Genomic DNA, 12905 nt, shown 5'->3' on the forward strand with positions numbered 1-12905 from the left:
TCCTGCGCGGGGGCGCTGGGGCTGGGGCAAGGGGGTGCAGGAGCTGGGAAGGGGACGCTGGACTGGGGGGGTACCGGGCTGGAGCAGGGCGTGCCGGGTTGCGGGGTGCTGGGGCTGGGAAGGATGTGGGGGTGTCCCGCCCCGGGGGGGGCACCGCGGCGGGGTACGGAGCGCCCGCTCGGCGGGGCTGGGCAGGCGGCTGACGGGGGGTGCCGGGGACACGCGGGGGGTCGCCGGGGCGGGGGCAGAGCCGGGGCGGGGGAAGCGCCGTCCTCCCGTCGGGGGGGGGGGGGGGGCGTCCGGCTCCACGGGGGAGCGTGGCCACGCGTGGGGCGGGGGCGGCGCGGGCGGGCTCGCCGGGGCGGGGAGAAGCGGCCGCGGGCGCCCGGAGAGCCGAGCCCTCGCCCGGCGGAGCGGCGCGTACCGGAGCGGACCATGCCGGGGGCGCGGGGCCGCCTCCCGCTGCTTCTGCCGCCGCTGCTGCTGCTGCTGCTCCCGGCTGCGCCGGCGCCCCAGGTGAGCGGGGCCGGGGCCCTGGGGGGGGCTCGGGGCGGGGGGGGTGTCCCTCTCCTCTGCTCTCCTCTCCGTGTGCCCGCCCGGCCCTGCCCCGGCAAACAGGTGGGCAAACCGGGGGGGCCACCTCGGGCCCGGTGCCCTCCGGGCTCGTTCCTCTGCCGCGTTCCCCCGCAGCTGCAGGCGCGGCCCGGCCCCGCCGTGTCCCGGCGAGCGGCGCTGCCGTGGCTCCGCAGCATCCCGCGGGGAGCGCGCTGCGCTGCAAGTTCAGAGCAGCCTCAACAAAGAGCTGCGCATCCCTGCGAGCCGCGGCCGGGGCCGCTCTGCTCCCTGCCCCCCCCCCCCCCGGCACCCCGGGGCGGTGGGCACAGGCCGGCTCGTCCCCGCCACCGGCCCGGGACCCCCCGCAGCTGCACCGGGGGAAGCGAGGGGTGGCCGCTTCACCTGGCTTTTAGGGCTCCCTGAGCCCTCGGTAGCTGCGTGGGACCAGGACTGACTTCACCCCTTCACGGCGTGGCTGGGGGCTAAAAGACCCCGCCTTGGGCCAGGTGGGCTCCGCTCGCTCCCCTGCAGCTCCGTTGCCCCCTGCCTGGCGCTGCCCAGAGCAGACCCCTGTGCTCACTGCCCTGCGCGCTCTGCGGCCCCCTGAGCTCTAAAGCTGCCGGGCTTTGCTCGGCCCTTGCCCTTTTTCTTCGGTTTTAAGTCAATTCTGCAGGAAACCTACAATAACGATGCCCGTCTCCTGCATGAGTCAATCCCGCGGCGGCGATGGGTTTGCAGGCAGGAGTCCCACCAGTGTTCCTGGCCCCGGCAGAACTCACAAGACAGCTGTTTTCCGCTTATTTTGTAATGTGGAGGTGGGACAGGGCTCTAGCTCCAGCAGGACGAAACATGAGTTATAGCATCTCTCCCAGGGCTAAGCGCGCGATTGCAGCCCTGCTTGTAGCTGCGTGACCCGTTTAGATGTAGGAGAGGGCGCCTGAGCTAGGGACTTCTCGCATGGGCTAAAACACCTCCTGCATCTGGGTAAATGGGGGGGGGGGGGGGGGCGGATAAAATCAGGTATCTCGGGGGCCTTTGATGCTGCAGAGCTCCCACAAGAGTATCACCCGCACCCGGGGCAGGCTGCGTGCCGTGGGCTGGGTGCTGGGTGTGGGTGCTGGGTGGCACGGCAGTATGGGGGCCACAGTGATGTGCCCCCCACTGAGTGGCCTCCCCGTCCCCACAGAGCTGCCTCAGCAGGCAGCAGCTCCTGGCTGCCATTCGGCAGATGCAGCAGCTGCTGAAGGGGCAGGAGACGCGCTTCGCCGAGGGCCTCCGCGTCATGAAGAGCCGGCTGAGCACCCTGCATGCCTCCCTGGCCAAGGCTGCCCCCGAGCCGCCGGCCGGTGAGTCCTTCCTGGGTGCCACTGGTTGCTTTTGTGGCCTCAAAAGACCCTGGGGTGGGCAGGTCGGGGTGCTTGGGGCCATGACGGGTGGGGGCTTGGGCATCTCCACGGGTGGAGATACCTGTATCCAGGTTGGCAACTCGTGCTTGTGAATCTGAGCATTTCTCCAGCCTGGTAGGGCATGGGGAGGCTCAAAAGCCCTTGGCCGCAAAGCAGAGAGCTCGTGGCAGAGCTCTGGAGGTGAGCGGGCTGGAGAACCACGTCTCCAGCGATAAGAGCCACAGCCCTATGCTGGCAGTGTGAGAGGGGTGGCAAAAATGGCCCCAAGCCCCTTGCGGGTGATGCTCAGCCCCAGCATCCCTGCTGGGCTTTCACTGCGGGGCTGGATGTTACCGATTAACCTCAGCAGGCCAATATTCAAGGAAAAATAACAGTTAAAGAGGAGGTCTTGGAGGAACTGGGCGAACTGTGGCTCAGGTAGAGTTGGGGACAGGAAAGGTCAGGGGGCGATCCCCCAAAACACCCACCTGAACACTGACACCTCCCTCCCTGCCGTGCTCTTGCAGCCTCCTGCCCTGCCCTGCAAGCCCCCGCCAACGGGAAGAAGTTTGGCACCAAATATCTGGTGGAGCATGAGGTTCATTTCACCTGTGACCCGGGATTCCAGCTCCTGGGCTCCAGCACGCGGACGTGTCAGGCCAATGGCAGCTGGAGCGGGCAGGAGCCCCACTGCACAGGTACTGCAGCGGGGGCGGGAGTGGGGGCAGGGGGATGGTGCGGCTGCCCCTGCGCGTCAGGCGCCAGAGTGGGTGCGATGTGGGTTTATTTAATTAAACATGAGCTCTGCCCGGCGGGGAGGTATCGCAGCTGCCCCCGAGTCCCAGCCGACGTCCCGGGGATGCTGCAGCTCCCATGGCTGGTGATCTGGGGTCTCTCGTCCTCAAGGAAAGCTGGGATTTACAGCTGGAGCCTCACCTGCAGCTCGGCAGCGGAGATGAGGGGAAAAGACATCAGCGCTACGATGGCTCCTTGCGTTGCAGCAAACCTTTGCACCAGGGCAATGCCGCCGTGTCAGGAACAGCCAGTGTCCGCCTCTGGCGAAGCAAATGGCTATGATTGACATGCTGTGGGGTATCGGAGTGGCCGGCGTGCGTGGCGTTCCTGTGGCTTGTTCCCAAAATAAAAAAAAAGCGAAACGTGGCTGCCTTTTTTGCAGAGATCAGTGAGTGCTCGAGCAGCCCCTGCCAGAACGGCGGGATGTGCCTGGAGGGGCTGAACCAGTACAAGTGCCTCTGCCCCCAGCAGTGGACCGGGGCCACCTGCCAGTACCAGGCGCAGACAGGTGGGTGACCCCCCACCCACCTGGTGTGTTTTGGGCACCCCACCTCATTTCAAACCCCCGCCCCCCCACGTCCCTCCGCCAGCTCCCCCCTCCTGGAGCGTCACCGATGACCCGGCGTTCAGCCGGCAGCCCCGCTGCGCCCAGATCGAGCAGACCCAGCACTGCAGCTGCGAGCCCGGCTTCCACATGAGCGGCACGGCCGCCAACGGCCTCTGCCAGGGTGAGCCGAGTCGTGCTGCGCCGGGGGGGGGCCACGGGGCGGGCCGCGGGGTCCCGGCTCTGCACCCACTCCCCTCATCTCTCTGCAGACCTCAATGAGTGCGAGGTTTACAAGCGGGACGGGGGTCCCCGGCTCTGCGCCCACGCCTGCGTCAACCTCCCTGGCTCCTACCGCTGCACCTGCCCCAGCGGGTACGTCCTCCTGGGTGATGGCAAGAGCTGCGAAGGTGAGGCGGGGTGGGAAATCCACAGGTTTACCACTTTTTCCCAACTTGCACTATTGCTGTTTTATTTTTTCCCCTTTTTCTCCTGGTTTGCAAGCACTTCTGCACACAAAAATCTTGGTGGGTTTGCAGAGAGAGGTGGTTCCTGGGCTGGGCATGGAGGGGAGAAGAATGATGCAGGTTCAAGCACAGGCAAAGACGTGTGATGCTTTGGGGCAGCATCTCGCCGAAAAAGAGCATGGGAGCCCCACTGCGGTGGTGGAGCTGTCCCCTGTGTCCGGGGCATCCCCAAGGAAAAACCACAAATTGTGTTAGAACCCAAGAATTACACAGCAAGGGGTCAGTTTGGGGGCCGGCAGCGTCTCCTCCAAAAAGAGGGGAGCTGGGGTGCGGGTTGAGAGCAAAGCAGAAGTAGCAGCAGGTAGGGAGGTGGGTGGCCAGAACTGCTGGTATGAAAGTCTCCTCCTGAAAAACAAGGATTGTTTTTTGTGCTATAAAGTGTTGATTGTTGCAGTTCACAGTGAGAAAACTCATGCTTTCTCTTTTTCTCCCCGATTTTTGCATGTTTCGTAGCACCTTGCTAATGCTGCCAGCAAATTCCTGCATTCAGAGCTCCTGATTTTATTGCCAGGTATCTCAGTCGTTACGTAGGTGTTGAGGAGAGCAGGCGCAGAACTGGATTTCAGGAATTTAGGTGTTTTCAGCCACACTCTCCTACTTTTTTGATCGTATTTGATGTTTGACCCATTTCAAAGTGCTTTTGCCCATTTTGCCCCTCAGTGAGGCTGGTTTGAGGTGCCCAGTGAGGCTGACCTGCTGTCCGCCCCTGTTTTGCAGACATCGACGAGTGCGCCCTGTCCCAGCATAACTGCACAAGGGGGACCACCTGCATCAACATGGGGGGGGGCTTCCAGTGCGTCAGCCCCCAGTGCCCCCAGCCCGCTGGCAACATCACCTACGTCAAAACATCACCCTTGTAAGTGCGGTGGGGCGCAAAACCTGTCCCCACTTCATTTTTTGGGTGCTGGGTCCCAAAAATACATGCATAGCATCCACATGGATGCAGTGCCACTGAGGTGGGGGACACAGACCCCACATCCCTGGGGCTCCCTGAAAACCTGTGTCCCCTGCCCTGGCTTTTGCCTTTGCAGCCAGTGTGAGCGCAACCCCTGCCCGATGGAGAGCCGGTCATGCCACCAAGCACCCAAAACCATCTCCTTCCACTACCTTCCCCTGCCATCCAACCTGCTGACACCCACCCCGCTCTTCCGCATGGCCACAGCCGCGGCACCCGGCCGGCCGGGACCCGACAGCCTGCGCTTCGGCATCGTGGGGGGCAACAACCGCGGCCACTTCGTGATGCAGCGCTCGGACCGGCAGACTGGGGAGCTTATTCTGGTGCAGAGCCTCAAGGGTCCCCAGACCATCCAGGTGGATGTGGACATGTCTGAGTACCTGGACCGTGTCTTCCAGGCCAAGCACGTGTCCAAAATCACAGTCTTCGTCTCCGCCTACGAGTTTTAGGGGAGGCAGCAGCCGGAGCAGCTTCCCTGATGGCGATGGTCCCTGCTCCGCATCCTCCACCCAAAAGCACCAGCCCTGGGGGCAAGCGTATCCCGGGAGCTCCAGGTGACATCCCATGCCAAAGCCTCTCGGCAGCCAACCATCCTCTCCTCCGTGTTAGGGTTATTCTGCCCAGGCAGCTTTTACACCCACCTACGTGGGGGAGAAGAAAGCAAATGAGGTGCAAAAGAAATCAGGTGCAGGGGTGACCCGCGCGCCAGGCGCAGGAGGATGGTGTCCTGCAGTCTCAGTGCCTACACAGCGTCGAAAACAGCGGATAGAAATCACGGCCCTTATTTCCTTTTTAATTCCTTTTTTTTTTTTTCTTTAGGAAATAAGTGAAGCAGGAGGAGGGAGGCTCACAGCAGCTGCTGCTCTCCTCCCCGCTGGCCCAGGCTTGCTTACACTGACCCCAGCCCCATAAAAACATGCCTCCGCTCCCCTTGGGATGCCAAGAAAACCCACGGCAGCCCATGGGAAGGGGGCTGCTCCGGCATCTCAATCCCTTGGGGACTGACTGGGACCGGAAAATCCATCCCCACGAGACCTGGCTGGCTGTCAGTGCCCCCCTGGTGTGGGATGTGGCTGCTGGGTGAAGGAGGGGTCCCGGGGCTCTGTGGTGGGCGCCGGCGATGGGCTGGGGCTGCCCTGTGCTTCAGCCCATGGGCAGCCGCTCATTAAACCTCCCGGACTGGGTTATGCGTGCACATCCCCGCCTGCACCATGCCGTGACCTGGGGAGGGCTTTGGCTACGCTTGGTGCTCGTGTCGAGGGAGCTCGAGGTGTGAATATTTCATTTTCCCAGTCGGCCGCAGCCCGCGCCCCGCTGTGTGTATGCAGCTCCTGGAACAGCTGGGGCTCCGCGGCAGCATGTGCCGGGCGGGGGACAGGCACCCCCACCCTGGGCTTGCACCCTGCCCTCTCGGTACCCGGTCCTTGGTGCAGCGCTTGTGCATGTTAACCACAAAACCCCAACGTTATGCATGTTTCTCCATTATGCTGGTTTCAGTACAATTAAAGGATGATGTAGCCTCTGAGCAGGTGCGCAGCAGAATCCGGTACCCGGCGCACGGGCGGCCGGTGGGGTCAGGGCCTGTGGAGCGAGAACCTGTCTCCATTTTTATTTCTCTGCCTTACGTTGCTTGGAAGGGGCTGGCTGACAGCAGGGTGGCTTGTCCCCAAGCATCCTCCAGAGACTTCGGGAGGAGCCCACTGCTGCCCCCCAAACAAAAGGCAGCGGGGCAGAGTCCCTTTGTGGGGCTGAGCTACACCTGCAAAAATCTTTCCCGCTCCTTGCCCCAGGGGCAAAGGCTTCACCAGACCGATCCGTGCTGCGTCTTTTGGGAGATCAAGCTTCTGGATTTTTTTAGGGGGTTACAGCTTTTCCGTGGGAGCTCGGAAGGGCGGGCAGGACCTCTCGCTGCAGAACAAGGAGGGACATTCAGCGCCTGCTCCTCACGCTGTTGGCACGGGGCTGCCGGAGCCCGGGCACGGCGGATGTTTGGGTTGGCGGGCACGCCGGCTGCGCTCCGGAGCTGGGCAGGGAAATGCATCCCAGGGTTGTGCCGGGGGAGGGAAACAACCCAACAGGCTATCTGCTCCACCCGAGTGCTTCAAAAAATTATATATACACACTTAAAATGCTTTTCTGAAAGTGTAGCTGCTTTCAAAGGCAGGTGGTGGTGGAGAGGGGTGGCCTGGCTGCAGCGGGAGCGCAGGTGCTTGCAGAGCAGCAGCTCTGGGGGTTGCCCACCTTTAGACTGGGGGCGAGTGGAGATCCGCAGGGAAAGACCCCCCAGCGCAGGAGGACAATGCCTAGGAGGACCATCCTGAGAGGAGAAAGGAGCAGCTGGTGGGGTGGCTCAGCGCTGCCGCCCTCCCAGGGGGCCGGGCTGTCCGCTCCCTGTCCTGCTGGGGACCCCCTGTTAGCCCTGGGTGGTGCAGTGGCATCACCCAGCACCATGCCGCTGGCCTCAGCACCGGGAGGCTGAAAGCTTTGTGGAGCCAGCCTGGGAAGGCCCAGCGGGAGGCTGTGCTGCAAGAGAAACCGGGATGCGATATGGATGGCAGGGGACGTGCCCGGTTTGATTTCCCCAGCGTACGTGGGGACGGATGCAGCCTGCCAGGGGAGATATCCTTTAAAGCTCCGTGGCGTAAGAGCAGAGCCAGAGCCAGATGTAGCCACAAACAGACAAGACTCTGCCAAAGGGTCACAGGATGCAGGAAAAGAAAAACACCTGGGAAAAAATTGGTCCGTGGGGGAGAATGCCTGGGGAAACCCATCTTCACCTTCCCCTGCCGGGACGCTGGGGGTGAAATCCTGCACGTGCCAGCTCAGTGTGCAGCCGGGCTGCGAGCAGAGGATGATGCCGGGCATGGTCAGAGGAGAGACAGCAAATGGGGAGGACATGCCGCTGGACTGCTCCACCGTGCGCCTGCATCCCGGGATGCTCCGAGCAGCAGGCGACGAGGTGTTCCTCAGAGCTACCCGGACCCCGGCCAAGTCGCATTTTGTCCAGGAAAGGGAGCAGTTATCCTCGTGAACCCAGCCTGGCGTGTGTTTTACATTAGCGCCTTAGATAAGAGAGCAGCATTGCGGAGGCGGCTGGCTGCATCCTCATACGCCACCGAAAATCACTGCTGGAAGACAAAAGCTGTAAGAGGAAAGGAACTGAGCTGAAATGAGGAGTATTTTATTTTGTTTAATTTTTTTTTATCTTTCAGGAGAAGCTGAAGACGGATGGACAGCTTTGGGGAAAGAAAACAAAGTTATGAGAAAGGAGGCTATGGAGTGGGCAGCCCGGAGGCTGTGGCTTTGCCGGAGCAGGGGCTGCCCCATCGCAGTGGCCCAGCCTGGTCGGACGCGTTTCTGCAACAGTAAATCCAATTTACCATGTTTTAGGGATGATAAAGAAACCCCTGTGCCTGGGGATGCGCCCCTCCAAGAGGTGTGGAAGAGGAGGCTGGGAGCATGGCAGGAGCAGCTCCCGGTGCCTTACTCCTGCCGTCTCCATCACCGGTCCCTAGCTGTGGTACCTCTGGCAGGGTGAATGATGTTTCATCGTCCTCGCACTAACGGCACTTTCCCCCCCACCTCGCCTCGCCAGGCTCCAGGAGCCAAAATACATGAGTCCGTTAAAAGGATAAGTTCCTGACGGGGCAGAATAGTTTCCATCTGATGCTTTAACTGGCTAACGAGGCTGGAGACGGGCGCTTGGACCTTTGCACTGGAGGCTTTTCGTTGCAGCACAACCCCGAACTGACAACATTTTCCTAATTCCCGAGGCCAGGGTGAACTGGTTTCCCCTCTCCGGGACGGGCTGGCACGCCGCCGGGGCTTGTGAAGCCGTGCCCGTCCTCCCAGCCGCTTCTCGCCCGCCTGGAGGGCCAGGGCTGAGCCGGGAAGCTCAGCCACCTCTCCCAGCATTAGCTGGCTGCAGATCTCCCTTTCAGCCCCAGAAACGTTTAAGGTCGGCTCTCCAGTGTCTGGACTGGGCTGCATACTTCTGGCCAGCATTTGAGCTGACTAAAGGAGATTTTTTTTTTTCCTCCCCCCTCCCACAGCAGCCGATCCGGCATCTTGCAGACTTCCCAAGCCTGGAATGTGTAGAGAGAGGCTCTTCTGGCCCCAGTAAATACAACTTCTCATCGGGATAATAATATTCTGGAGCTCAAAAAATAGCTGGTTTGCCTGTGCTCCCCGTCCGTGGGCTAAGGGCAGGCAGTGGCCAGCACAGCTGGCTCCAGATGTGCTCCGTGTGCCCTGGGAGGGGGCAGCTGCCCTGCCCCAGCCCCAAAGCCGCTGTCTCTGACCCCAAATGGCTGGGGGGCGAGGATACAAGCACTGAAGACCTTGCATGGAGGTGGCCTTGGGGGGAGGCTACACGGCACCTGCCGAGGTGCCAGGAGAGAAATACGGTGCCTTGGAAATTCTGAGATCTGTGTGGGGAAGCACTCCCTCTCTTCTTCTTCACCCCACGAGAGGAGACAAGCCCCAAACTCAGGGCAGGGGTGAAAGGAGGCGACCACAGCTTCATGTCCTGTTTCCTCCTCCTACTCATCCTCCTCCTTCCCAAATGCATTCCTGATGGGCCTTTCCCTGCTGGGCATCCTTGCACTCCTCCCCTTCAGCCTAACAAGATACATGCCTGCAAACAAAAGAATGATAATTCTCTCTCAGCGCACAAGAGAACATCAGGTTATTTTCAACTGCAGGTGATAAAATCCGAATTTTATGACCTAGCTAGCGTCCCCAAGAAGCCCATGCCTGGTACACGGTGCATCCATCAGCGCTACCACATCTCCTCCCACCCCACAGGATCATATCGTAGCTGAAGTCCTTGCTGAAGCAAAAGCACAAGCACACACACCAAAACACTTACTAATCCCGTTATGGGCCTTAATGAAGAGCTGAACCATGACATTTTTATTTGTTGTGGTTGCTAGGTATGTTGCTATGCTCCCCACACCGTACCCCAAATCCCAGTGTATTTGTGATATCTGAGAGCGCGTACTGGAGATTTGTTTAGCTGCTATTGCCAAATTTAGTTACACTTTGAAAAAAAAAAAAAAAAAAGAGCCATTCAGGAGCTTCTCAGAAGCATACCTTTTTCCCCGACAAAGTAAACATGCGTAGGAACATTTAAACAACAGCTACACGCTGCTTGTGTTGACACATTTTTGTTTAAAACGAATTTTTGTACCTGTGTGTGTTGCAAAAAAAGCAAGAGCCAGGCTTTCATTCTCAATTTTAAATCCCCCTTTTCTGGGGGTGTGTCCCTGTGTCGTCCCTCCCCCTTGCCTGTAGACATTAGCTCCTGGGCTGCACACCACTCTGAGACTTGCTGATGGGACTAATTAGCCTTAATCAGCCCTAATGGCCCTCAGCAGCCCCACCTGAGGCCGCCACCCACACCCTTCCCATGCTCCCTGAAGCCCTATTTCAGTCCTGGAGCCGCAGGTGAGTTGGTCTTTAGTTCAGTGTTGTGGCTTGATTTTGGACTTGTCTCATCTCTGTTGTCTGGTGACCTGGACTCTTGGTTGAACTTGGCCATGATCTCCTGCCCTGCTCCTCTTGCTCAGGTACTAGCCTGGTATGTGAGACCATGGGGAGATGGCTCTTTCCTTGTGGACGTGTGGCCACGCTTTGTCTCTGCGTAAGTGGAAAAATGCCCCTACCCAGTGGGAACTGATGTGGGTGTTCTCTCTTTTTTTAATTTTATTTTTTTGCTAGGATTGCTGGCACTGGAAAGAAAAAGTCATATGTCCCAAAAAGCCCCATAAGCCAGGGAGAGTAGCCTGTAAAGGAAAATAAGTTGATGTAACTTATTTGGGATTATTCCAGAAACTTTTTGACAAAGTCCCTCAAAAGACAATGTTAAAAGAAAGACTGTAAAATGGTTAGAGAACAACAAACAAGCTTCTCCTGGGGACTGTGAACTGCTGAGAGTCAGCAGGACCAGAGTAGGGATACATAGCCAGCTCTCAGCATGCGGGGATCTAGCAGGTGGGATATCACGGTCTTGGTGCCAGCGTTGTTGTAAACAGACACATAAAGTTTATGGAAGAAACGATGAGCAATGAGGTGACAACATTAGCAGCTGATGCTATTGGAGATGGACAAAACCGCCCTGAAGTGAAGGTACTGAACTTGGAGATGCAGTACTGCAAAAGAGCATGAAATGCACTGAAAATGCAAAATGCCAAGAGCTACTGCCAGTTCCTGGACGGTGCGCAACGAGGGCCCGGGGCAGTACGGGCCTGCAGCGGCTGCGGTCCGGCAGGAGCTGCGCAAGGTGCGGGTCTGGTCACGGCCGGGCCGACAGCACCATGTTAACCTTACAGAGTTAAGCACAAAGTGAAAATTAAGAGTTATCAATGCAAACATGGCAAGTTTGGCGGTGTCCACCCTCCACCACCACCACCCCCAGCCTTATTGGCTTCAATAACGCTCTTCAGCACTCTGCTCGGTAGGTGGGTTTCTTAACGTGACTGAATTGCCACCTGATACACAGAACAAGTTGTTGGTGCGACGCCAGCAGAAATGTGCCTTCCCTGACCCCCGTATGCTTTCGTACAGCTACGGTCACTGTCTCGCCCTCTCCGGTGCCGGCTGTACGGCACCGTGACGGCGGCCCCCCCTCCGGGGCAGCTCCCTCGCCGGGCCCCGCCAGCCAGCGCGGCGTTCTAGGCCTCTGTCTTAAAATGCCGCCTGGCCTGAAGAACGGCAGGGCGACGGCCGCCACCGCGGGGGGCCGCCCATCTTGCAACCGCACCGGGGAGGGAAACGTTATTTTTAATTAAAGCGGCAATCTCAGAACCAACTAATCGCCGGGGGGGCGGGCCTAGGGCTCCCGGGGGGGGCGGGGGCCCAGCGCAGGCCGCGGTCGGCCCGCTGAGGTGAACCGGACACGGGCTCTCGCGAGGCGGCGCGGGGCGGAAGCGAGCTCCGGGGAGCCGGGAAGGGGGAGGGGGCGGCCCGGAAGGGCCATAACGGGGCAGCGGCCGCCATGAAGCCGCCGCCGCCATAACGGCGGCCAGGGCGCGCACGTGACGCCAGCCCGCACGCGGCGGGGCCCCGCCCCCTCGCCTCACCTCACACCGCCCCCCCGCTGGCGCGCGCACGTCGCCCCGGGGGAGGGCGGGGCCCCGCCGCCGCGCTCGCGCGACGTCACGGCGGCGTGACGGGCGGCGCGCCGCAGCCAATGGGCGGCCCGGGCGGTGAGGTGACGCGGCGCGGCGGCGGCCAATAGCGGCGCGCGGGGGGCGGCGCGGCGGCGGCGGCGGAGGAGGAGCGTGGACCGCGGGCAGCGGCGGCCAGCGTGAGGCGACGCCATCGCGGCCCCGACGGGCGCGGAAGACGCAGTGGTGGTGGCGGCGCGTGCGGGCCGCGGCCGCTGAGCGAGCTGGGGGCAAGCGCCGGGGGTCGTTGCCGCCGCCGCCGTTCTCCTCCTCCTCCGCCGCCGCCGCCGCCGCTGCCGCCATTTTGTGAGAGTGCCTCGAGCGGGCGCCATGTTTGTAAGGAAGAATTAGGGCAGCCATCTCCGGCCACCAGCACCTCCCTTCCCCCGTGTGTGTGTCCTCTCGTTCTCCTGTGCCCCGGGCCTGCTCCTCCGAGCCGCCGCCGCTGCTGCCTCCTCCTCCTCCTGCCCGCGCGGGGCGGCCGGGCTCAGCCTGTGCAGCCTCGCCCTGCACTGAGTGCCCGTTAGTGTCTCACTAAGTAACCGTGAGTGAAACCTTCATCATCTCTCCTCACTGAGGGACCCGACCCTCCTCCTCACCGAGCCGCCCCCAGAGCGGCTGTGCGCGCCGCCGCCGCCGCCACCTCCTCCTCCTCCCTCCGCACCACGGGCAGCGGCAGTGTCCTGCCTTCCTCCACCTCCCTCCTCCTCACCACACCACAGCCAGCACAATGGCCTTTGAAAGCCTGTTCTCCAAACCCCCAAACCCAGTTCTTGACCCAAACATGCCCGACTCTGACAGGCAACATGCAGGGGACGAAAGGTCGAGTAACATTCTTCTCTCTCTCCGCTTCTCATAATGATGATACTAGTGGGGTGATGATGATGCTGATAATGATGATGATGATGATGCTGTCTGTTAATGTGCCTAGGGGGTTAACAATGTTTTTGTGGGGGCAGGTCACCTTCAGGCTGG

General features: G+C 60.8%; 2 protein-coding genes across 2 annotated transcripts in view; both read left to right on the forward strand.

Moving 5' to 3' along the window:
• Positions 1-338: 338 nt before the first annotated feature.
• FBLN7 (fibulin 7) lies at positions 339-5341 on the forward strand. Its single transcript, XM_056357734.1, has 8 exons — positions 339-516; positions 1742-1901; positions 2468-2638; positions 3118-3243; positions 3326-3463; positions 3552-3689; positions 4524-4662; positions 4838-5341. The coding sequence occupies exons 1-8, from the start codon at positions 436-438 to the stop codon at positions 5208-5210; spliced, it is 1326 nt and encodes a 441-aa protein (XP_056213709.1). The 5' UTR covers positions 339-435; the 3' UTR covers positions 5211-5341.
• Positions 5342-12016: 6675 nt separating this feature from the next.
• The window catches only part of ZC3H6 (zinc finger CCCH-type containing 6), a 28971-nt gene continuing 28082 nt past the window's right edge, over positions 12017-12905 (forward strand). Inside the window, exon 1 of the mRNA XM_056357106.1 lies at positions 12017-12752. Within this exon, the coding sequence (XP_056213081.1) occupies positions 12661-12752 (92 nt within the window). The 5' untranslated portion in view covers positions 12017-12660. The remainder of the gene's footprint in view (positions 12753-12905) is intronic.

This window comes from Falco biarmicus, chromosome 12 (genome assembly GCF_023638135.1).
Source record: "Falco biarmicus isolate bFalBia1 chromosome 12, bFalBia1.pri, whole genome shotgun sequence".
In the NCBI taxonomy this organism is placed as follows: domain Eukaryota; kingdom Metazoa; phylum Chordata; class Aves; order Falconiformes; family Falconidae; genus Falco; species Falco biarmicus.